Source organism: Lissotriton helveticus, chromosome 8, assembly GCF_964261635.1.
Source record: "Lissotriton helveticus chromosome 8, aLisHel1.1, whole genome shotgun sequence".
In the NCBI taxonomy this organism is placed as follows: domain Eukaryota; kingdom Metazoa; phylum Chordata; class Amphibia; order Caudata; family Salamandridae; genus Lissotriton; species Lissotriton helveticus.
In genome coordinates, this window is record NC_136069.1 from 845636290 (window position 1) to 845660025 (window position 23736).

Sequence of the window (23736 nt, forward strand, 5' to 3'; positions counted from 1 at the left end):
CAAGTCCGTGGGGCCCAAAGGCGTGCCTGCAGAGTGGGGCTGCCTAAAAATGGTATGAAGCGCTTCGAAAAAAGCACGAAGTTGGGCAGGGGACGCTCCGGCAAAGGGAGGGAAGCGCAGAGCCGTCCCGGCAGGTTCCGAAGATGAAGCCGGAGAGCGACAATGCTCCGGGTCCTGCGTCGAGTCTGCCGACGGACGGGGAGAAGGCAAAGAGCGACGAGGATTCTTCTCCTTCTTGTGCTTTGACTTACCGGAGAAGTGGGAAGACTTCGAGGAGGAATGGTGATGACTCCGTGACCTGTCCTGTGACTTTCCTCTCAATCGGGACCTCGGACGAGGCGGAACAGACTGCCGGGCCTCTAAAAGCTTTCGGGACCACTCCCGCAAAGACTTTGGGTTCATGGCTCAGCAGTCGGAGCACAACTTCGCATTGGGGTTGCGCTCCAGACACCGAAGACACACGAGGTGCTAGTCAGTGACCGACATCAGCTTGTGACAAGAGTCACAGGGCTTGAAACCGGTCCGACAATGGGACATCCCACGGGCACCAGGAGTCGCAGACTCAAAAAAAAGACATCGACATAAGTCAGAAAAGGGTTAATCAAAAAATGACTAAGGGGCACACTCTCTCCAAATCAACGCTTCCTGGCGTGGAAAAATTAAGAACTGACGTCAGCGCGCAGGGGCGTGGCCTAAGTAGACACTGCAACCTCATCCTGACAACCACGACACCGGACGCAGAGTCAACCGACGCCACCCAAGGACGCACAGGGGTACTGCTACAAAATAAATTTCTACAGATCCTGTCTGACGCCTGGGGTAATTCTACGGTAAGGAATCTATACCTACAGTCTCTTTCAGATATTTATTTCTGCATTTTTCTGATGTTCTGGAAGATCGTTGGAGGTCAAAACTGGCTTATATCATGTTGGCTCCATTACTCTACAAGCTGATAATGAATTTCTTGGAGTTGCTGCAGGAGGCAATCTGCAGCCCCCTGGTAAAGCAGTGTTACATTTAAGAAGAACAAAGTCGGAATAGAAGGTTCATGAAGGTCTACTTTGCTAGAAATGGCAGCATGATATATATGTCTGCATCAAGATTACTCTATGGCTTGCACTCATGTTATAAGAAAAATGCTAAAAGAATTGAACCGCTATCATTGTATCGCAATGCTCTTCCCAGCTCTAGCAAATCCTAGATGGCAAACTATCTAAAAATTGTTATAGGATCAAAAAAAAAAGCATGACTAAAAACAACCTTAGTTTCTTTACTAAGTTCAGGAATTTGAAAACAACTGAGGAAAACTCACTGCTGGCCCCATGCCAAAATGTTCAGCAGGTAGACTCAGTAGCCTATGGAAATTATGAAAGGCTATGGCCATAAGAACCCAGACAACAGGGGAAATGGTGGGGCCAGCATTAGGAGAGCACAGTATGGCACATTAAGTGTTCGGAGTAGTACAGGGAGTTGGACTAGTTTTGGCACACGTTTCCCTTCGCTCTGATGGGCTCTGCCTCATCACAGAATAAACAAACTCTTCTTCTCTGCCCCCACCCTAAGAATAGGTAAGTCTGGTGCATAAGGTAGCAGAGTGTGTGCAAAATAAGGCTGGCAGAGGACGTTAAGTGTGGCTAATACTGTGCAGGGGATAGATCAAAGAAAAGGAGGGTTTAGGCTAACTTTTTAGTGCCTTAAAATTAGAGGCCCTTAAGTGCTACTCGAAGGATGCAAGGATGTGCCCTGATTTACATGTATCAATAATGCTCTGCAGTGTTTGGATCCGATTCATATTTCATAACACCCGAATAACTGAAGATTAGATTATCCATAATTAAAAATAATTGCCGGTAAAGAAAATGTTCCTGAGATAAAAGACATATATCACCTCACCTGCAAATGTGATGTGTTAAATCGGTGAGGTTTGCCATAACTTTAGACATGGTTGGAGCTTGGGGAGGGCCTGGCTTCATATACCTGCAATCATCAGTCCATTCAAATACCCTGTGAATCCGTGTACTCCTGCCCACATTATAAATCCATAAATATTGCTAAATTGTTTTGCAGGCGAAATTACTCTGTATTGCCTCAAAACCACCTCTAGATGGATAGATTTCATTTTTCACAGGAAGTTAATTTCTCTCCATTATCCTCGTGAATCGTATCCGGCTAGACCCGAGTTATTTTCTTGGGAACTTTGCCTTTATCTCGGTTCTTTAGTAAATTACATCTGGGGTAACTGAACAAGAAATTAGTAACTCTCCAAAATCCTTGTAGATCACATCACAAATGATTCAGTTAAAGCTACTGGGCACTCATCTCTAGACCAAGACAACCAAAACAAGCATTGGAAATGCAATAGGGCTCGCATTAGGAAAGTTTGAGCTATTGGTCTTATACATGATTTTTTTTATTTATGTTTTTTTTTTAAATAGCTAAATTAATAGCTTTGTCATTTACAATGCCAATAGTTATAACTTTCGCAAATGTGACACCTATAGCATTTGTAATGCAACATGTTTTGTATTTACGTGACTTAGATGTATTGATATTACAAATAACAATGGCTTTTAATTTTTTTAAATAATTAATACTTAAATAATTTATTTAATTTGTAAAGGCAATAGTTTAAACTTTTGTAAATAACTTTTGTGAAGATTATGTTCAGTGTTTTTTATTGTGACGAAAATCCAAGAACAGAAGTGAAATATTAACATCTTTTTGTGATTTGTAATAAAGCGTGAAAGCTTGAAAACAGCTTGAAACATTGAAAGAACATATTTGAACCAGTGATGCTGTGGTTGCGCTGAGTGATGCTGTGGTTGCGCTGAGTGATGCTGTGGTTGTGCTGAGTGGTGTGTGCATTGGTGGAGCTTAGTTGGAGCATCTGTGGAGCTTAGTTGGAGCATCTGTGGGGGTGCATCGGTGGAGCTGTGTGGTGGGTGCATCGGTGGAGGTGTGTGGTGGGTGCATCGGTGGAGGTGTGTGGTGGGTGCATCGGTGGAGGTGTGTGGTGGGTGCATCGGTGGAGCTGTGTGGTGGGTGCATCGGTGGAGCTGTGTGGTGGGTGCATCGGTGGAGCTGTGTGGTAGGTGCCTCGGTGGAGCTGTGTGGTAGGTGCCTCGGTGGAGCTGTGTGGTAGGTGCCTCGGTGGAGCTGTTTGGTAGGTGCCTCGGTGGAGCTGTGTGGTGGGTGCCTCGGTGGAGCTGTGTGGTGGGTGCCTCGGTGGAGCTGTGTGGTGGGTGCATCGGTGGAGCTCTGTGGTGGGGGCATCTGTGGAGCTCTGTGGTGGGTGCATCGGTGGAGCTGTGTCGGTGGAGCTGTGTGGTGGTTGCATCAGTGGAGCTGTGTGGTGGGTGCATCGGTGGAGCTGTGTCGGTGGAGCTGTGTGGTGGTTGCGTCGGTGGAGCTGTGTGGTGGGTGCATCGGTGGAGCTGTGTGGTGGGTGCATCGGTGGAGCTGGGTGGTGGGTGCATCGGTGGAGCTGTGTGGTGGGTGCATCGGTGGAGCTGTGTGGTGGGTGCATCGGTGGAGCTGTGTGGTGGGTGCATCGGTGGAGCTGTGTCGGTGGAGCTGTGTGGTGGTTGCGTCGGTGGAGCTGTGTGGTGGGTGCATCGGTGGAGCTGTGTGGTGGGTGCATCGGTGGAGCTGGGTGGTGGGTGCATCGGTGGAGCTGGGTGGTGGGTGCATCGGTGGAGCTGTGCGGTGGGTGCATCGGTGGAGCTGTGTGGTGGGTGCATCGGTGGAGCTGTGTGGTGGGTGCATCGGTGGAGCTGTGTGGTGGGTGCATCGGTGGAGCTGTGTGGTGGGTGCGCTGAGTGGTGTGTGCATTGGTGGAGCTTAGTTGGAGCATCTGTGGAGCTTAGTTGGAGCATCTGTGGGGGTGCATCGGTGGAGCTGTGTGGTGGGTGCATCGGTGGAGCTGTGTGGTGGGTGCATCGGTGGAGCTGTGTGGTGGGTGCATCTGTGGAGCTGTGTGGTGGGTGCATCGGTGGAGCTGTGTGGTGGGTGCATCGGTGGAGCTGTGTGGTGGGTGCATCGGTGGAGCTGTGTGGTGGGTGCATCGGTGGAGCTGTGTGGTAGGTGCCTCGGTGGAGCTGTGTGGTAGGTGCCTCGGTGGAGCTGTGTGGTAGGTGCCTCGGTGGAGCTGTGTGGTAGGTGCCTCGGTGGAGCTGTGTGGTAGGTGCCTCGGTGGAGCTGTTTGGTAGGTGCCTCGGTGGAGCTGTGTGGTAGGTGCCTCGGTGGAGCTGTGTGGTGGGTGCATCGGTGGAGCTGTGTGGTGGGTGCATCGGTGGAGCTCTGTGGTGGGGGCATCTGTGGAGCTCTGTGGTGGGTGCATCGGTGGAGCTGTGTCGGTGGAGCTGTGTGGTGGTTGCATCAGTGGAGCTGTGTGGTGGGTGCATCGGTGGAGCTGTGTCGGTGGAGCTGTGTGGTGGTTGCGTCAGTGGAGCTGTGTGGTGGGTGCATCGGTGGAGCTGTGTGGTGGGTGCATCGGTGGAGCTGGGTGGTGGGTGCATCGGTGGAGCTGTGTGGTGGGTGCATCGGTGGAGCTGTGTGGTGGGTGCATCGGTGGAGCTGTGTGGTGGGTGCATCGGTGGAGCTGTGTGGTGGGTGCATCGGTGGAGCTGTGTGGTGGGTGCATCGGTGGAGCTGTGTGGTGGGTGCATCGGTGGAGCTGTGTGGTGGGTGCATCGGTGGAGCTGGGTGGTGGGTGCATCGGTGGAGCTGGGTGGTGGGTGCATCGGTGGAGCTGGGTGGTGGGTGCATCGGTGGAGCTGTGTGGTGGGTGCATCGGTGGAGCTGGGTGGTGGGTGCATCGGTGAAGCTGGGTGGTGGGTGCATCGGTGAAGCTGGGTGGTGGGTGCATCGGTGAAGCTGGGTGGTGGGTGCCTCGGTGGAGCTGGGTGGTGGGTGCATCGGTGGAGCTGGGTGGTGGGTGCATCGGTGGAGCTGGGTGGTGGGTGCATCGGTGGAGCTGGGTGGTGGGTGCATCGGTGGAGCTGGGTGGTGGGTGCATCGGTGGAGCTGGGTGGTGGGTTCATCGGTGGAGCTGGGTGGTGGGTTCATCGGTGGAGCTGGGTGGTGGGTTCATCGGTGGAGCTGTGTGGTGGGTGCATCGGTGGAACTGTGTGGTGGGTGCATCGGTGGAGCTGTGTGGTGGATGAATCGGTGGAGCTGTGTGGTGGATGAATCGGTGGAGCGGTGTAGGTGGAGCTGTGTGGTGGGTGGCACTTTTTATAAATCATTAGTAAAAGAGATCAATGAAATTCAACTAAAACCCATATATAGCAGAAGAGGAGAAAGCTCCAGTAACGGGATTCAGGATGAATGTATTCCTTTGAAGCAAATCGCCAGCATGTGAAAGGTGTAAAATAGCAATCAGCATAAAACGAAAATGTCAGCAAAAGACTTTATAAAATTCTGTGTGGCCCTGATAAAATAATTAGAGCGTTTAATTATATCATGACCAACAACGGTTATTGTTTCAAGAGCAGTGTGTGAGATGGTTAGGCTGCAATATAAACAAGCCCTCTGCATTGCTGTGGTGGGAAGGGGGGGCGGGGAGAGGCAATAAGAGAAGAATAGGGGCCGGGAGCAGCAGCCTTTGATGTGCCGGCCAGCCGGCCGTGCAGTGAATAATTAGGGGAGGAGAAATGCCGGCTGGGGGAAGCTTGAGATGCCTGAGGAGGCTGGTGGCTTTGATGTGCACGCGCTCTCGGGCACTGCAACAAATCGCCGAGATGGTTAAGCTCTGTTTAAGCCACAATATAGCTCGCCAGCTGTGCGCTTGAGCGCATCAGCAGGCGAGCCCTAAAAAGTACCCGAAAGTCCACTTGCATATAATCTCCTTTGCTGCTAGAAGAACACAGACCTAGGTCATATCAAAGTATGCGCAAATATCTGGCCTACTTCTCTGCTGGTTAAAAGAAGAGTTGATACAATTTATAAGTTCTCAAACACCAACTTTTAACCATTCTGTGTATGTCTGCTGCCATTTATATACAAGTTAGAAACCGCCAGGTCCAACTTTTTCATTTTTGTACATTTCGAAAGTTTATATGCCTTAAATACAGTACTGATGCAACGGCACACCTTTGTTCAGTGAGATATCACCAGGATAACATAAGACATCCGATAAAAAAAAACAACAATTTAGCAGAAAGTAATCTAATGTAAACGCAAGCGTAGTAAAACATCCAGTTATAACACTTCCTGCACATGGCGAATTGTGATGTATTGTGGCTGTGGAGCAAAACCCGAATGTTTAAATACATCAACCCTTAGCTAGCACATCTCATAAGAAATGCCTGTCTGCTTGAATGTTTCAATTCAGTCTTCATTATTCCTTAATAATGCCCTTCTCAGCTAAGCATCTTGATGTGTTCTGTGCGTCTCCACTGAACCTTCATGATACTTCAACATCCTAGCAAATATATTAGACTTATTACAAACATTCAACATAGCTCATACATGCTACAGTATTGGAGCTCACAAAAGAACCAGCCACTAAGAAACACCATACTGGATAATCCAACAAAACACATTAAACAGACCACATAACATATACAACGAAATATCACTATGCTCACAACACAACACTCCATCATTAACCATATACTAGCATCCAACAGAAAACATTTGACAGAATTATTAATATACACTCGAGTTGCCCGATACACAATGTAGTTGGCTATCACAATACACAAGGGGGCCCGCCATAAAAAAAAATGCACACAAACGCACCATCTCCGGGGCAACTGGAACGTCTATTAACCTGGAAGATGCCAAAGCAATTGGCAACGTTTTCGTGCCTTAGCCCTCAAGCACCATATCCATACTCACTATCAGAGGGCCACGGGAGATGCACGGTCTACGGTGTTCAACTGTGGTGGTTGAGGCCTTTTACTCCCGATGTCCCGTGGCCAACCTACTATGAATGTTGCTCAACTGAGCCAAGTATCTCATTTGCACTTGACTCTCAGACGTAGCTGTGGTAGAGCAGTCAAGGCTTCCTCAGGAGGGATGTAGATATAGGTCAGTGAAAACATCATATCTCAAGTGCTAAATGGACGCACAATAAATCAATACCCAGCCACATTCTTGCTTTTAGAAGAAAAAGTAGTTTTCTATTTCTTACTCTAGACATGCAAATAAATTGTTGCACATGACAAAAACTTCCAATACTGTAATAATCACACAGACTCTTCTTGGCAATGCAATGACAGTATTTACTAACTGTTACAACAGGGAGCAAACCCTCTGGCACACAACACAGACTGTACCTCAGCCCTGCTCAGGCTTTCTCTCCAATTCCTGCTCGCAGGCAGGCCTTTTTATACATAATATCACAATGCTTTATTACACATAGTAAATAATAGTCGACTTGCAAGTTACAGATTTAAGATCGAAAAAACTCAGATATGTGATCTCATAACAGCGAATTCCTGACTAATCTATTACACATTCTTTATTATACTTCAAACAATGCCTAACAACCGAGCATTCTTCTATTTATGAATGCGTGTGCGTTTCATGGTGGATGCACTTTACGTGATGTGTGTGCTGCCAGCATTGAGAGTCTAAGAGCTTCATGTGCTCAGAACTTAGTTACTTCCCTGCACCCATTGTTTAATCAAGCACCTGTGCGCTCTGGGCTAATTTGATTATATGAACCTATTGTCTAATCAGGTCACAATCTGTTTGAAGGCAAGGGGTATGTGCCGGGGGACTTATGTGCTGATGTCGTAAATGCTTTCAAGTCTATTAAGCCTGAGTTGGTCTTTAACTGAAAACCCTTTTAAGTTTCCTATTCCATTACATCCGTAAGTGAACTTTTCGACTTGCTCGTGTCAGTGCGGGATTTGGGCCTAAACTGTTTAACAACTAACAGCTGTGTGGGTTCTGCTTGGGCTTGATGTTGCACTATATTGTCATGTTTTAGGTTTTCCACAGTGTGTTTATTTTTTACATTACCTACACATGCAATCACCACAATCCCCCATGAGGTCGGGCTCTAGTAGTTGTTAGGCAAATCACTATCCCACCCTCTTTGTGTAACGTGTTCAGGGTTATTCCCCAATCACTGGTGGCCGCATCAGGTAATGCACACTATTTTGCTGCACTCAGAAGTTCTCCCTCCTGACCTTTTAGGAACTTAGTCAAAAGTATCCATGGTTGCCTCAGGGCTCAACTGTCCCACTTCTAGACTTACCTGCTGTTGCAGCACAGAAGAGTTCAGCAATGCTGTGGGCGTCTTCAAACACACACATGCGAGTCCTGCTCAGTTCAGAGAAGTCAGGCTGCACGCGGACGCACCTGGCAGAGAAGGTTCACTCTCCAAAGCAACGCTGCCGGAGGTCTTAGATGTTAGAGCAGCTCGCTGCTCACAAAGCAGCAGTAAGTTGACTTTGTTCAACAGGGGTGGAGAATCCTTTATTGAGCTTCCAACTGGAGCCAGCGCGGATGAGACATCATCCATAGGGTCTCTGTAGTCTTCCATGGTGAGTGGGGGGGCAGATTCATTGCCACTCAAATCCAACCCACAATTTGCAGCCTTAGTCTCTCCTTTGGGCAGTGACCCGAATCCTTTGGCAATGTTGGTAACGGCAGCCCCTTTTGACATACAGGGTTGTCGACGTACGTGGTGATACACGTGCATGCTCTTCCAGCTTCAGCACCCTAGCCCAGACGTCACAAGTCTTGGCCTTCCGGGAAAGGAACATTTTTCGGTGACCGCTCTGGCATATATGGTCACCACAGCATAGCAGTACCAGTAAAGCAAGACCCGTTCAGTGCTCAACACATGGCTCAGTCTACGGCAGCCCTCTTCTGGCATACAGGGGCTGCTGAAAACAATCCTGCACACAGGCAAATGCCCAATCAGAGCACAGCCGAATTCTCACGGTAGCGATCCCCACTGGATCTTGCACCCTCCAACGTGCTCCTCTTCCTCACAGGGCACACTGGTCTTGGCAGATGAGAACGTTTTTGGGACTCACCCTCCCCTTCCTATAGTCCTTTTCCAGGAACCAAATGAGACTTGGGGTTTGGGTCTTGGGTCTTTGAAGTTTTATCTTTGGGTTCTACTATTGTTGAAGTGGGCCCTTCTCCATTTCATCTTCTATCATGAAAGGGGTCTGCCACAGCAGGCACAAGACTGAATCTGACTGTCCACACCACAATTCATGTGAGTGACCAGAGTTCACACCTGGATGTCATCCACAGTGAAATGTGCACCAAAACGTTAATCCCAGACCACCAGCCCTACTAATTATGTCGTCTTAACAGCCCCATTTCCCTTCATGAGATGTGTCCGGACACCTTCCTTGTGATTGATCAATGAATCTAGGAGTAATCCTTTGAGATGTAAAAGGAGTCTCTTCCTGTCCCCACCCAGCTCACAGGAATGCAACAACCCACAAATCTGTCCGGGGGATTCTTCTCCTCCTCAGGCTTGGGCTCCCCAAAATGGAACCAATGGTTATTCATAAAATGTACCATTTCAGGCACATTTACTTGATGCTCACTCAGGACACTTACTGTCTAATACTTCTATGCATTGTACATTTCATGAATTCAGTACACACACTCAATCTATGCGCACTGTTCAGTACTTAAGCTTTCCTATATTCATGCAGTGTGCTCATTTTAAAACACACTGCCAGCGCACACACACTCACTATGAATGCACAACACAACACTTCACTCATTGTACTTTTCGTAAGCACACACACCAGCAATGCTGTTCCTGGGCTTGCACTGCATCTCTCATTTAATGTATTCCTCTCAGGCATATGTACTAACCACGCATGCACTGCACAGTACTGACCCATCCTTAAACTGTACCCGTGCCAGGCACATATACTTCCAGCACGGATTCACTACTCCTGCGCTAACGTAAAATTTCACATCTACCTGACGTAGGCCAATTTTTATAGTGAAATCGTAAAGTACTGAATAAGTTGTGCAGGAAAAAAATTATATATATCTATGAGAGAAAATAGCACAATGAAACAATTTAAGATCAGGAAAAATAAAGTGCCCGACTGTGCTGAAAAGACAAAAAGTCTAGCCTGAAAAAGTCAGGTCAAAAAACAAAAAATTTAGGATCACAAATTAAGGTTTCAGGAGATCTAAAAATGGTGTAAACAAATCAAAAAATGTCAGAAGGTTTAAGAAAAAAAAGAAATCTGAACACGTGCCTGAAAAGGACAGCAAGATTAATCAAAAGGACCTAGAGCCTATTCACGAAGACTTTGATGAATAGGGGTGATTTAATCCTTAAAGGCTAGGATCAAGTCATAACACAGTAATTTCCTGATGGGGAGGGAAAGCAGGTCCCTCCTGTGATGACTGATACATGTGTACAGAGTAATGGGTTCAAATGCAAGAGAAGATTCACACAAAAAAAGCAATGCGATCAGTCTTGCCTTGTCAGTGCTGTGCGGGCGATGCAATACACTTTTTACATGGTTTTCTATATTTTTAACACGGATGGTTACACCAATTGCTGACTTTGCCAATACCGTAGATTTTAAAACGACATCCGGGAATGGCAACGTCACAAATAGCTACTACCATGGAGTGAGACAACAACAAAAAAACACAACGAAAGAGGGGTGAGACAAGATCGAGGCCATCACCAAGGCCACCATTTAGGGAGTTCGAGCAGTTCAAGGCTTACTCAGGAGATACGATGTGCGCTACTGCCACAGGCCTTGGGCGCACACCAAAAAATATTCAATAAATTATTGTCTAGCCAGTGCCCTTTCTCTATTACACACACACACTAACTACGCAACACCACGCATTAATTTACAAACCGTTTACACCCCAGTAAGCCCTGAACCCTAAAAACACAATACCACGCCGCATAAGTTCCATTCATGGCTAGCATTACACAGTTCAAAATACTGTATATGGTTGCCCCTTTTATATTTGTAAACACGCGGACAAGCAGCCTTGTGAACGAATAAGAAAGGCCCCTACACCCTGAAGCAAGAAGGATGTAAGCCCCAACTCCAAAAAAATGTTGTAGGCTTGGGAAACGTCTCAGTTGGTCATAGATCTAATCGTCTGGGAGACATAGGGTGCCAAAATGAAAGTTCCTGTGGGTCTGGCACTAGCCCTCAGTGCATGCTGAGATTTGTTGCTGGTTTCCTTGCCCCGTCTGGGGCGCTACAAAAACCAATATGGAAATTCTGTAGATCCACCGCTTATGGGGCTCTCCCTCAACCCCACCGATCTGGCCTGAGGCACGGTTTAGGATAGGCTGCTGGGGTTGGGGACCACTTCTGTGTTACTATATTTTCTGAAAGCAGCGTGGGGTGACAAATAGAGATGGGTGACTGGGAAGCAGAGGGAGGGAAAGGCCAGCAGCGGAGAAGAGAGCGCAGGTGACAGTCACAGTGCTCGGTGAGAGTCAAAGGTAGAGCGGGAGGAGAGGAAAGGGATGGGGAATTTTGGGAGCGGGGGACATCGTGGGCATGCTCATCTGCAGAGGCAAGATGGAAGGAGCAGAACATGCCTGTCCATGGAGGGCTAATGTGGTCAAATATGTCAGCAGTTGAAGGCTACAGCACTTTCAAAGGAGTAAAAGCTATGCTCCACAGGAGAGACAACCAAAGAAAAGGGAGAAAAGCTGCCAATAAAAAGCAGGGAACTGAGACTGACCGGAAAGCCATCTAATGAATATGCGTGGACTCTGAAGTATTGCATGCAATGCGGTCTGTGATGGGCAACTAGAGCGGGCTGTAGCACGACCACTTCAAATATCCCCTGAGCTTGAGAGATGGATCTCTGACGCTGCATTTTTGTAATCTCAGGCAATGGAAAAGTCCATTCTGGAGGAATGATCACTTTTTTCACTGCTCAAAGAAAATCATTTTCATAGTAGACTAGGTTCTCTTAGTCCAATTTTTCCCTTCTTCTGCTACCCTGCTTTTCCGGGGGTTTGCTGACAGCAAAGTCATCAACCAGGTTTTGAATGAATAGCAAGACAAACATTTCATAGCTAGTTAATTTACACAAAGCACAGCTTACAAAAAAAAAGTTAAACAATAACTTTATTTTACCTTGGTGGATCCTCTACGTGGATCTTCACTAAGGCTGAGCAAGAGGTAGAGGACTGACCATCTGTTCTTTAATGTACCCTGGTCATGAAAAAAAAAAAGTGTTTTTTTCAACAACAACAATACAGAAAAATTACACATATTAGTCACACTTAAAAAGAAGTAAACGACTCTCTCTTGGGCGGTCTCCTAGGAATAAAATACATCTCAGTCCATCATAGTTATTCGATCACAGGTAGCATTCCCCGAAACAGCTCTTGTATCAGTAGAACTAGAACCTATCCATAGTTACTCTACATGGGTTACACTCTTTTTCAATCAGGTTACAATGCATTGGTGGCATCCACTTTCGACAGCAGTGAGGATCTGAGTGGGTAAAGTGGCTTCAACAAATAACCTCTAATAAGCCAGAAGTTTCCCTACTTTGTTGCCTAGTTTTGCCCAGATGTACTGTAGCAGACCATTCATTGACACCTTTTAACCAATGTCCAGCTACAGAAGTCTCACTGCGCAACTTCTAACCTGAACTCTTGTATTTCGCCAGTACAACTTCTTGAGCATATCCCCTATGGGCATAGATATTACAAGCAGCAACATTGCTTTAGAAGTAAATGGGTCCCCCACTCACAAGCATGTTTAAGTAGATCAGCTACAGACCCAAGGAATTCAAAGATCTTTGGGTACTGGCACATTAGATAAAGGGGGAAGCTCCATTGTGGCCACACTCAGGGCAGTCATCGATTCCATCAAGATTTAGTCTATGTAGCATGACATACCAGTATGAGGACTCACAATCAATTGAATAAGCTTCATTTAGTATTGTTAAACTGCTTTTTCAAATGCAAACCTGCCTTTGTCCCTTCTATCTCATTAATTTCAGCAGTACAATCGGTCTCACATTTTTCTCTCATCATCAGTAGTATACATTTAATAGCTGCCCATATAAAAGCATAGACATTACTGCACCCACTACCAACTCCACAACGCAAAACTCAGTCTTGGACTCATGGAACGATCTGGGAAAGAGTGAAGGTGCCTTCACACGCTTTAACTATTTTCCAATATTCAACAACACACAAAACATTTCCTGGGTCTCCTCAAAGACTATACATTTTCTATATATAATTAAAACCACCATCCTATAGCGAGCCCCCTCCTCTTGTTATCTTGCCTAGAATTTTGTTCTGAATCATACTCATTGATCACGTGTAAAGTGCAGGGCTTGGAGTTCGAAGAATCACTGGACAGTGGTACCTGTTTAGTCAATGGCTTTGGGTCTTTGCGTTTATGCTTGCAACATTGCGGATGGTAACCAATCAGAGACTAGAGATCAACTGGCTTGAAAACAGTGTAAATGTGAGGGCTTTGTCACCTCACAGTTTCAGAATGACCGGAGCAGATTTTGATTGCCCTAGGCACCCATCACAATAGTCTATGAGGGCCACGTAGAAGAATACCCAGTGTGGTCAGAAACAGTCCTTTTGTTTTCCCTCCTATCTCATTTACTGTTCTTCTTAAACTATTGTGTGTATAAGCACATCTGATGAATGTAAAAAGAATTGCGATGCCTCCCTTGCTTTCACAGATTTGCAGATATCGAAAAACAATTAAGGCAAAGTACACCATTTGTATATCAGAATAAAACGATCTTTCAGCTACCACTGCTAGTCCCTCAATTTTGCAGCAGAAGATATAAGGCTATAAAAAAAAAAAGAAGAAAGCTGACGAGGGCTGCTAAACATTTGGAATGATCCTAGCCCAAGATCAACATTAGAAAAATGTGACCAACATTTATCTGAGAAACTGGTTCAACTTGTTCCTATCTTCCGGATTATTAATTCCAAGAAAGAGAAAGAAAATTTAATCCATTTAATTCAACTGGGAATTCTACACAAAGTACTTTTATCTTTGGTGGATATGACTGCCAGTCACTGAAGCTTCTTTTAAAGAAGGTCTAGAATACAGAAGCCTGCTTTCTTTTTTTTTTTTTTTTAAAGACTCACTGTTTTCCGAGGTTGCCCCACGTACGGCCATGAATGTTATCAACTGTTGAACTCATGGAGCTGTTAACCATAGCCATTCTTAAACTAAATTATGCTTAGATCCCAGTTTATGCGCATGGGGCTCCAGAATCTAAGTGGTTGAGCAGTCTACCATTGTCTCTATTATTATTATTATTATTATTATTGGGACATTTATAGAGCGCAGCGATTACGCACACCGGCGTGTCCACGCGCTAAAAGTGGGAGGGGCAGCTAGCAGGGGACACAAAAACTGCGCGGACTTCATTCCTATTGGGACTTCATTCTCATGAATCAACTTAACTAACCTATGAAATCATAAATGTGACCTATTAGTTAAACAGATCTAACAAACACATCTAATTCCTAATCTGCTTGGTCATCGCAGGGGTCTATTATCATTCCCATTACTGGTAATAAATATTCGCACTAATAGAAACAACTGTTATCTGGTTTTGCCTAAGCCCTATATTCTCTTCTGCACGCAGCACTCCACACTCAGTTCGGGCCATTGTTGTTCTATAGAGCTTCTCCATCTGGAAAGTGAGGGTGCTCCCTTGGACTCTCATGATATGACTAATGTTCTTGTTGCTAAGAGCAGCGCAAGATCCAGGAACTTGGCGATTGCTCTCTTACCCCTTGGCCAACCAAGAAGCCCTAAAACACAGTATTCTGCCTTATGTAGGCCTTTCTGTCCCACCTCTTCCAACTTGCTTGCTATCTCTCTGGAATGGATCATAAATACTGAGCATACACACACAATAAGCCAAAAGCTTACTTCTGTACAACCACTGTGAGGATAATCAGAGCTAACAATTGAAGTATATTATGGATTCTTCTTGGGGTAATCTATATGCCCTGTAAAAAACTAATTATATGGAATATGCTTGTAAAAGCATTTTTCAACATTTTGTGGGGATATGCCAATAATCAAGCCCATTTTGTCCCATGGACCACTCTTCCCAGGCCTGTCTCCCATTTTAACGCATTACCCGTCCAGGGCGATTCCAGTCATACTCATTAGTGACCTGTATCTCAGAAAATAAATAGTCTACCATGCCTCATTATGTATTCAGTAGAAATTGCTCTTTGTGGGGCCTGTAATTTATCAACATCTAATCAAACATCAACAGGATTTACCCCGAAGCCCCCCTGGACAAATCACTCACCGTTGCCTACTGCTTCCTATTTTTCTAGTTGCTTTGTAGGGTAGTAACCTCGTGTTTGGAAAGCCCCTTCAATGGGATTTCTGATGCACTTGACTTCACTTTTTCCAGGTTGCACTCTTGAAACAGCCAAAGGTCACAATCCCCAATCTGAGAAGCGACAAAGCTCTAGGTGCAGGTTAATTAACAGATGGTTTACCATGTCCACCTCCACTCGCTGAAGCTTGGTTTCAGGGGTGCCTGTCTCCAGGAGTTTTCAGTCATTGAACAAGCATGCACTCCATTGCAAGTGGGAGGCAAAATAGTATAGGTCAAAATCTGGAGTTCCCAGCTCACTGGGACTCCTTTCTGGACGACAACTAAATAAACGAAGGTCATGGAAAGAAACATCTCAACCATAATAAAATTCTTGCATGCTTAGATGGCGGGTCCCTATATCTAGCTTTTTTATGATTGCCCTCTCTCACTCTAACAACTGCTTTAACTTTTCTATACAAAGGTACACATGGCCAAAGGCTAAATGAAGTGAAAAAAAGTAAAGACAATATCCCAAACAATGCCTAGGTGGATATAGCAAGCAAGTCTATACAAGTCACCAATAGGAAGGAGGTGCCACCTCATTTCAGTTTAGTAGTCTGTCATCCTTGACCAAACAAATCCTAAATCCGTGGGCGCCACTGGTTAGGTTATGGCATTTATAAAGGGCAAACTGTCACCCTGAGGATGGGTACCCTGGGGGTAAAGGGATAACCAGAGGATAGATGTAACAGTCTAGCAACCAAGAACAGATGTCTGCAACCAACGATAATGGAGGGAATAACTTTTTTTTCATGGCCACATCCACAGAGACTGCTTGGCCTCCAATAGAGAAACATTGAACCAGAGGGATCAGAAGTAATGAACGATCAGTAGATATGAGAGCGTGCGTAGGATGGACCATTTAAAAATGTGTACGAGAGCAGAGCAGGTAGACTTGTACACTGCTTAGTAAGCCAAACAAAGACTTAAAATTGATGCGCTCTTTGACAGGAAGCCAATGAAGGGAGGCCATAGCGATTGAGATGTATTCCCGGGTCGTGGGTCCCAAGAATAACCTAGCAGCATAGCTTTGGACCAGCCAAAGCCTATGTAGCAAGTAAGCTGGGGGGTCAAAAGACACAAGATAATTTGGGTGCCTAACGCGGATGCGCACAGAGAAATAAGGTCGACACTGCTACATGTTTTGTTGTCCATTTATAAGTAGGATGAGCCAAGGGGGTGGGGGTTTGGTTTTGTTCCCCTTTTAGGTTCCTTATACGTTAATGGAGTACTGATATATAGTCACTATACAACTGGACGATATGTCTGATTTATGCATGATGTGCTGCCCTCAAACTCACGGTACTAAAATGTAATTCATGGCTAGGTCTCCTCGTGGATCTGCATTCTATCTTGTCATAATTCCGTCGGGGGGGGTGGATGCACAGACTGCTTATGTACTGTAATGTTTTTGTGCAATAAAATAGGTTTAAAAAAAAAAAAAGACACAAGATTACAGTAATCACTGGTGGGGTTGCTGAAGTTTACCTAAATAATATGTTGAACTGCCAGCATGCACAAAAGGATCTGGAGTTAAATCTGCTCCTCTCGTGTGCAGAGTTCTTTTGCACATTTAGAAGAGACAGGGAAGCAAATACACTTTAGTGATCGATTAATGCTTTTACGGTATGTGATCACAAGCATTTCTGAACCAAGTCTACATACCTAAAGTAGCGAGTACAAACCCATGTCACATAAAAGCCCAACCGCTGAAAAGGCCATTATTTCCATCAATAAATCAATGCCTTTTTTAAGTACATCATTCTAAAATAAGCAGCAGTTAAAGTGATTAGCTCTCGATGTTAAACACAAGCAAGTGAAACAATGTCGACTTCTGAAAAGCAGCTTGTATCCAATGACATCATGTAGCTTTCAGCACTCTAAACCACACTGTACAATCTGCTCGCTGTGCCCACGGGGCCATGTCCTTCCTGCTGTAGCAGAGACTCTTAAACACTCAGGACAGAAATAGTTTTCCAAGAATAATACAGTTCTGCGGCGTCTTCCAGATAGCAGTCATACTGTATGTTTTTCAACATGAACTTGAGTGAATTCATAGGAATGGCTCCTCCAGCAGATTATGGTACTGAAAGCAGACCTGCTTTTTGCAGGAGAGTGGATAATTCATGCGAACTGTACCTGTGACTGAAGTTTTCTGTACAGTTCTAAGAAGCTGGCAGCATCTGCTTCTCTTCTCTGGCGGGAAACTAAAATGAGAAAAAGGCCTAATTTAATGAAAATACCTAGTACAATAAAAAGGTCACCTTAAACTGCATCAGCACTTTTGAAATTGGGAAAAACAGCAGGTTAAGAGTAAGTGAAACAAATCGAGCATTTCAGCGGGCAAAGGCAGCAATGTGGGCACTTGTTAACAACTTTTATCAAGACAACAGTAATCCCTAGACCTTCTCCATGGGTATGTTGCTAGCCTTATGAAGACAAGCATCCACCTTCCAGATCAGTTGTTGCTTAAAGCAGAACTGCTTTAATCTCCACTTTGTTCCTGCGCCCGCTACCTTCCTCGAACACCCCATCATCTCTGCCTAGTCAGCCAAAGACTAGCTCTCTCCGGACAAAGAGGGCAGGGTGAAGTCCGAAATTGGTCCTATGACGAGATCATCATCTTTTCTCCTGCAACAACTAAATAATGTAGACACTTTTATACCCACTGATGTCCAGTTATTGGCAGTTGACCGGTTGATAAACACCCTGCTCGATTACGCGATCACCTCCTAGACTGGCCTTCATGATTACCTGTGTACCATCTGCAATGAGTGCAAAGGACTCAACTAGCAGCCAGAACTAAAAGATCCTGTATATTCTGCACTAAACGGTGTCCAAAACTTTAAATTCTCTACCGCACTGACATGTCCACAAGGCCTATCCCTTTCTCGCTTACCAAGCAAACCATTTACACATCTTCCATTCAGGGCCCTTGATCTCCCAACACCACCTCCACACCAGACCTCACTTCTAGGCTGATCAGACGAGGGAGGCAGTCATTCCCACCTCTTACAGCTCTCCAATTCTTCTTCCAAGAAAGAAATTTCAGTACTCCACTAGAACTCATTCTCTCTAGTTTTCTAATGCCTCATCCCTAGTTGTCTAATGCCTCATCCCTCCACATGCTCCACTTCTTTGATGGACCTACAGGCAAATGCTTTATATAGTTTGTACAGGTTCACAATATCATGTGTCTGTTCTAAAAGCACAAAACTCTAAGTACCATGTCTCATCCTACAAGGAACAGGCAGCATGTGAAAAGGAAGAAGTGGCAGGTCACAGATGATGACATGTCAGATTAAACATTGGACCCCAGGAGATTATGACACAGTGTCCTGCTGGCACAGTGGACATGTGTGCCCCTTTTTGCACCCACGTGTCACTTTGGTATCACAGAAGGGTTTACAGGTGCTTGTGCAGTCCTTTCCATAATATGGGTCTGTCCGGTGCAATCCCAAGGGGATCCTAATTACATGGAAATAGTAACCCAGGATCCCAGCCACAGGCGCACACATGCTGCAGGGAGGTACACCGGTAGTTTATTGCATATGAAGTATTTCCCTAAGAGCACACCTTGTGAAGGGTGCACAAAGGTTCCGTCCCCCAACACATCCCCCCCAGAATGGATCCTTGCCCCTTCCTAAAAGTGTTGCTCGTCCTTTCTGCATTGAAAGACGGATTGTTGCAACCCAACAGCATGGCCACAATACTGTGTGGAATTCAGCGTGGGTAGAAGTTAGTTGCATTGGGTACAAAACTTTTTTAATGTAAAATGGCGGACTGTCCCCATCTGCACTGGACACACGAGTCAGTCGCAGACCAGGATAATGGGCTACTTCACATAATATGGTGTCTGGAAGTATTGAGATACCTTCTGGTGTAACTCAAGGCTACTAGAGCACCCACATGATTCACTGAAGCTGTAGCTTATGCCTCTGAGTTTGCTGTTGAACGGTATGGAATTTGTATCCATTACATAAAATCATTGCTTCCTTACATTTTCACCTTTCACACCGATACTGCAAAACACCAAGTCTGAGCAACAGAGTTTCCTACTCCATACGGTTCTCAAACACAAAAACAATATTGACAAATAGCTTTTAAATAATTTAAATATGAATGCCTTTTTGCAATCACTTTGGCACACAGTGAAATCTCAAGTATTTATAACATACTCACCCATAATATTAAGAGAATATCTAAACCTTCAATTTCTCTCAAAATCTCTAATGTCACCTACCCACCTTGAGAACAGCAGTGTGCTTTAGAGACCTCTTGATTGGACTTTAGCAATGAGATACTGGCAGGTGAGACCGACAATCCTAATTTGCTTTGCTTCAGACTGTACTACATTCCATAACCAGCATTTCATCTCTCCAATACAAACTGCCAGCTCATTTAAGGTCAACGCAAAGAAAAACTCTGCTCTATCACGTGTAAAGTAATTCACTAGAAAATAAAACCCTATCTCAGGGGCACCTCGCGAGAGTGAGGACTCGGCCTCCCAGGCAGCACCTCCTCATGCAGCACCAGTCACGTTTGTTGGCGATGGGCTCTCAAGCGTGCAGGCTTCTCAGACTTTATGGCCATTTGGCTGTAACGGGGAGTCAGGCAACTGACTCTAGGGGTCCATACTTCTGTCTGGCAACCATTGGCAACCTTTCCACTAGTGAGGCACCACGGGCGCAATCCTCTCTGGCCAGTCCTCCGGTGCAGAAGGGACAGTCCAGTCTTTGATGCAGCCTCTCTTTGCGGAGTCATGGGAGCAGCAGGACCGGCCTTTGGTCTTATTTCCAAGACAGTAGTTATCTGAGGTATGGGTGACACTTATGCCCACTACGAGCTTAAGGAGTAGTGTCAACTAACTAGCCAATGGGCTAACAGACCACTTCTCGCCTTATGACTACTTCCTATTAAGTGTGGCATCTAGCTATCCCAGAGTGCTCTTTTCTGCCAACTCCCAACATGGCGAGACCCTTCTCTTGGTGTGTGGAGCTCCCTAGCAGGTGTGGCTACCAGGGGCAACATTCTCCTTTGAAAAAAATTGCTCTACATGCCTATCTGTCTGCCTAAACAAAAGCAAAGCCCTTTCTTAGTGTGATTACCATTTTCCCTCCAAAGGCAGGGTCCCTTTTGGAGCTTGCCACCTGGGCTCACACCTACTCTGGCCATCCTGCCAGGAGGAGGTCCTACCTCTTTCCACAGCATGTCCTTTGTTCCACTTTCGGACTTATTCACACCTCTCCCCAGGAATGCAGAAGGCGGTCTCCTAGATAGCAGATGCTTGCAACAGAAATGGACCACTTGAAAACCTGGGCAACAAAGTGACAATTTTCTACAGTTGCTATTTGTGAAACAGTTACATTAAATTTGACTTGGGCAACAAGTCGGGTTTAAGGCAACAAGTCTTTTGATACCTTCCAGTACTGGATTTAGTAGTCCCATCTGGAAGTTAGCAGTGCAGAGTTGTCAGGGTGTAACTCCTTACTAGCCAATGGGGCTCCTAGCTTTGCTACACTAAAAACATCAATGCAGGGTTTTTACTGTCAGGACACGTAAAGTCATTAAAACACATCCTTTTTAATAGAATGCCTACTGACTTTAGGAAGTGTTAGGTCTACCTTAAAGGTGACTAATAAATATTCATAAGGACGGGTCAGGCTTTGCAAGGGATTAAATGGCAAAGTGGAGGTAGCAGTTTAAAAAACGCTCTGCCAGTCTACAACGGTCAAGCTTTGCTTTTGTCACACTTGTGGTGGCACAATAAGTGCTTCAGTCCACAAGTAATACTTAACTTACTGGTCCTAGCAACAGCTGGCACCATAAACTAGGGACTTAAGTAAGTTAATTCATACCAATTGGGGGGTCACTGAATTGCACACATAGTTTTTAACAGTTAGAGCACTAGCACTGGGGCATGGTTGTCAAGTCTCAGTGTACAACAGTCATTACAACAGTACTAATTTCAGTAGGGCAAAACATGTGTATGGGGGGGGGGCTGCAAAAAGAGCATCTCCTACACTAGCAACCACAGCTCAAATTCAAGGAGCAGCAGCCATAACATTGGTTGCTCTCCTTGAACTTTCAGCAGAAAGGATGTGGAGAGTCCTTTGCACTTGCAGGGTCAATCTAGCCTCATATCTTTCTAGCTAGGCCAATTCCTAGGGAGAGCTGATCTACCTAAAAAAATGACAGGCCCAAACCTTAGCTGCACCTTGGACAGTACTACGTTACTGCTCGTTCTTTCTCTATACACTAGTTGGGCCTGTGGGGCACTGGCCTTACCTGCTCCTACTTTAGCTAGTGCTACACGAAACCTACCCACGGAGGCCACCTAAAAATTGAGTAAACCGGACATGACCAACCACACCCTTAGCTCTCCACTGACAGGTGCATTTGCAACTTTGGAAATAGCTGTAGTTCTCACTTACAGCCACGGGGCTGTCAAGGAGTGCCCTCTCTTGCATCGGTTGCCCCTGGATCTCTGGTCTCCTCTTATAAGAGTGGCCTCCTATTTCTACTGTTGTGTTTAGATTTAGATACCCGTACATAGGTTTCCCGAATCATGCCCTTATATAGGCACAACTCTCATTGCCCTTATTTAGGCATAGAATCCAAGTCCTTATTTAGGCATTGCCCATGCAAACCAAATACAGGCATGGTCACCTACATCCGTCTATCCCACGTCACAAAGAGTTCTTAGAAACCAGACGCTTAAGCCATTGGAACTTCCCCCTGCTTGGATTATTGATTTCTCCAAGAACTCATTTATTATGCATGAACAACTATTCCTTAGGGGTTCATTCAGGACGTTCCTCTGCCTGACTTTTTCGTCAATGCTAGCATTCCTAAGCACCTTACAGGTATAAATATATCTTCACTTACCCTGGCAAACCACAGCTCGGCTACACAGCTCGCCATGGCAAGGAAGGAATTAGAGTCCCTGCCTGACGCACTGACCAGACGCGGTCATCCTCCTCGCAGAGAATCCAGCTCCAGTGGTCTGATTCACTTCGCGGGGTGTTAGAGATTGAGACCCGGAAAGATATTCCAACCTTTCTCATTCTAAGGTATGGAGCAGACTAGAACCTAGAGGGACTCTTGGCAATACAAACTATAGCTAAACTATACTATAGAAAACAACACCTACTTCTTACCTCATACTACACTTAGGTTAGGTACACTGGGGTAGAACTAGTTGGAAGCACCAGACGAGTATTCACATTTTTAGCCTGTGTTATTTATGTATGTATTTATGTATATCTCATAGCTAAAAGACAATGGTACTGCAGTATTATTTCTTCCTACTGCTCACGCTGTACGTATTATATTTCGCATTCTGTCTTGCGATTGTAGCAGCTCATAGCTCTTGCACGAGAAATAAGACTATTCAATAAACCCTTTTTACTGAAAAGCCCGTCCATCTATTTCTGTGTAACTCTGAAGAAACTAAGCATGAACGATTGACTGAGTGAAACTGTTATCTATTGTTTCCACAATTCTGAGACTGTGCCGATTCTAAAAGGGAAACAAAGTTGTCATGTTTATGCTGTTGTCAGAAACTAGTCCCTTCTTGTTTATTCGAGAAGTTTCTAGCGACCTCTGAGTTAGCTGGCACATAAAGTAATTAAGTTTAATATACTCGATAGAGGCATACTGACTTTAGTCCTATGCACAAAACTATAATGTATATTATCCAATGCGCAGAGCCTATGAGGGGAAATAGGTATTACACTAACTACCCTTACCTTTTCTCTGGGGCCTCTGTTGCCTGTGCTTGGGATCAGTACCTACAGAACTTCTGGGCCTTGGAGCACCCTATGCAACAGACTTACCTGGTTTGGCCCTCACATCTGGAAGCTCACTGCCTAAGATACAGTCCAGATGGAGGTCAGTACTGACTACCAATGAAATCAGGGTAACTGTGCCCGGCCTTTCTAGGGACACTAAAGCCACAGGGTGGGCACTGGCATGCCCCTAGGATGTCCTCACCCTGACAACCTCTCCTTTCAAATGTTGATCTGGGGAAACCAGCCTGTCCACCTCATTGTATGGCTGGCACCTGCATTCCTCAGAGCATTGGTTGGGACCCCGTTTACGGTGACCTGGTGGAAGTTACTACTATCACCCCAAGGGATCACCAACCTACCATCTGGCCCCACCATTCAAATTAAAGCTACTATGATCCCCTCTTCAGAGGACTCCTCTCCAAAGGCTACACTAGTCCTTCTAGAGGTAGCATTCCTCTCGAGGCATGTAGCATCCCCTCAATTGTGTCCTGGCTGCAGGCAATCAAAAACCTACCACTCTGAAAGGGCTTCTTTACCCATGGATCTCCACTACTCTGCTTGCCAGATGTGGGTTGGGTATTGATCCCCCTCTGTAGGGTTCTGGGAC

At 45.6% G+C, this 23736-nt stretch overlaps 1 protein-coding gene across 2 annotated transcripts in view; it reads right to left on the bottom strand.

The window, feature by feature from the left end:
- TUBGCP3 (tubulin gamma complex component 3) overlaps nucleotides 1-23736 on the bottom strand; it is a 392150-nt gene that overhangs the window by 290116 nt on the left and 78298 nt on the right. For both annotated transcript variants that reach the window (XM_078657652.1, XM_078657653.1), the window contains exons 3-4: nucleotides 17476-17543; nucleotides 12075-12152 (exon numbers count right to left, since the gene is read on the bottom strand). In XM_078657652.1, the coding sequence (XP_078513778.1) occupies nucleotides 12075-12152; nucleotides 17476-17543 (146 nt within the window). The remainder of the gene's footprint in view (nucleotides 1-12074; nucleotides 12153-17475; nucleotides 17544-23736) is intronic.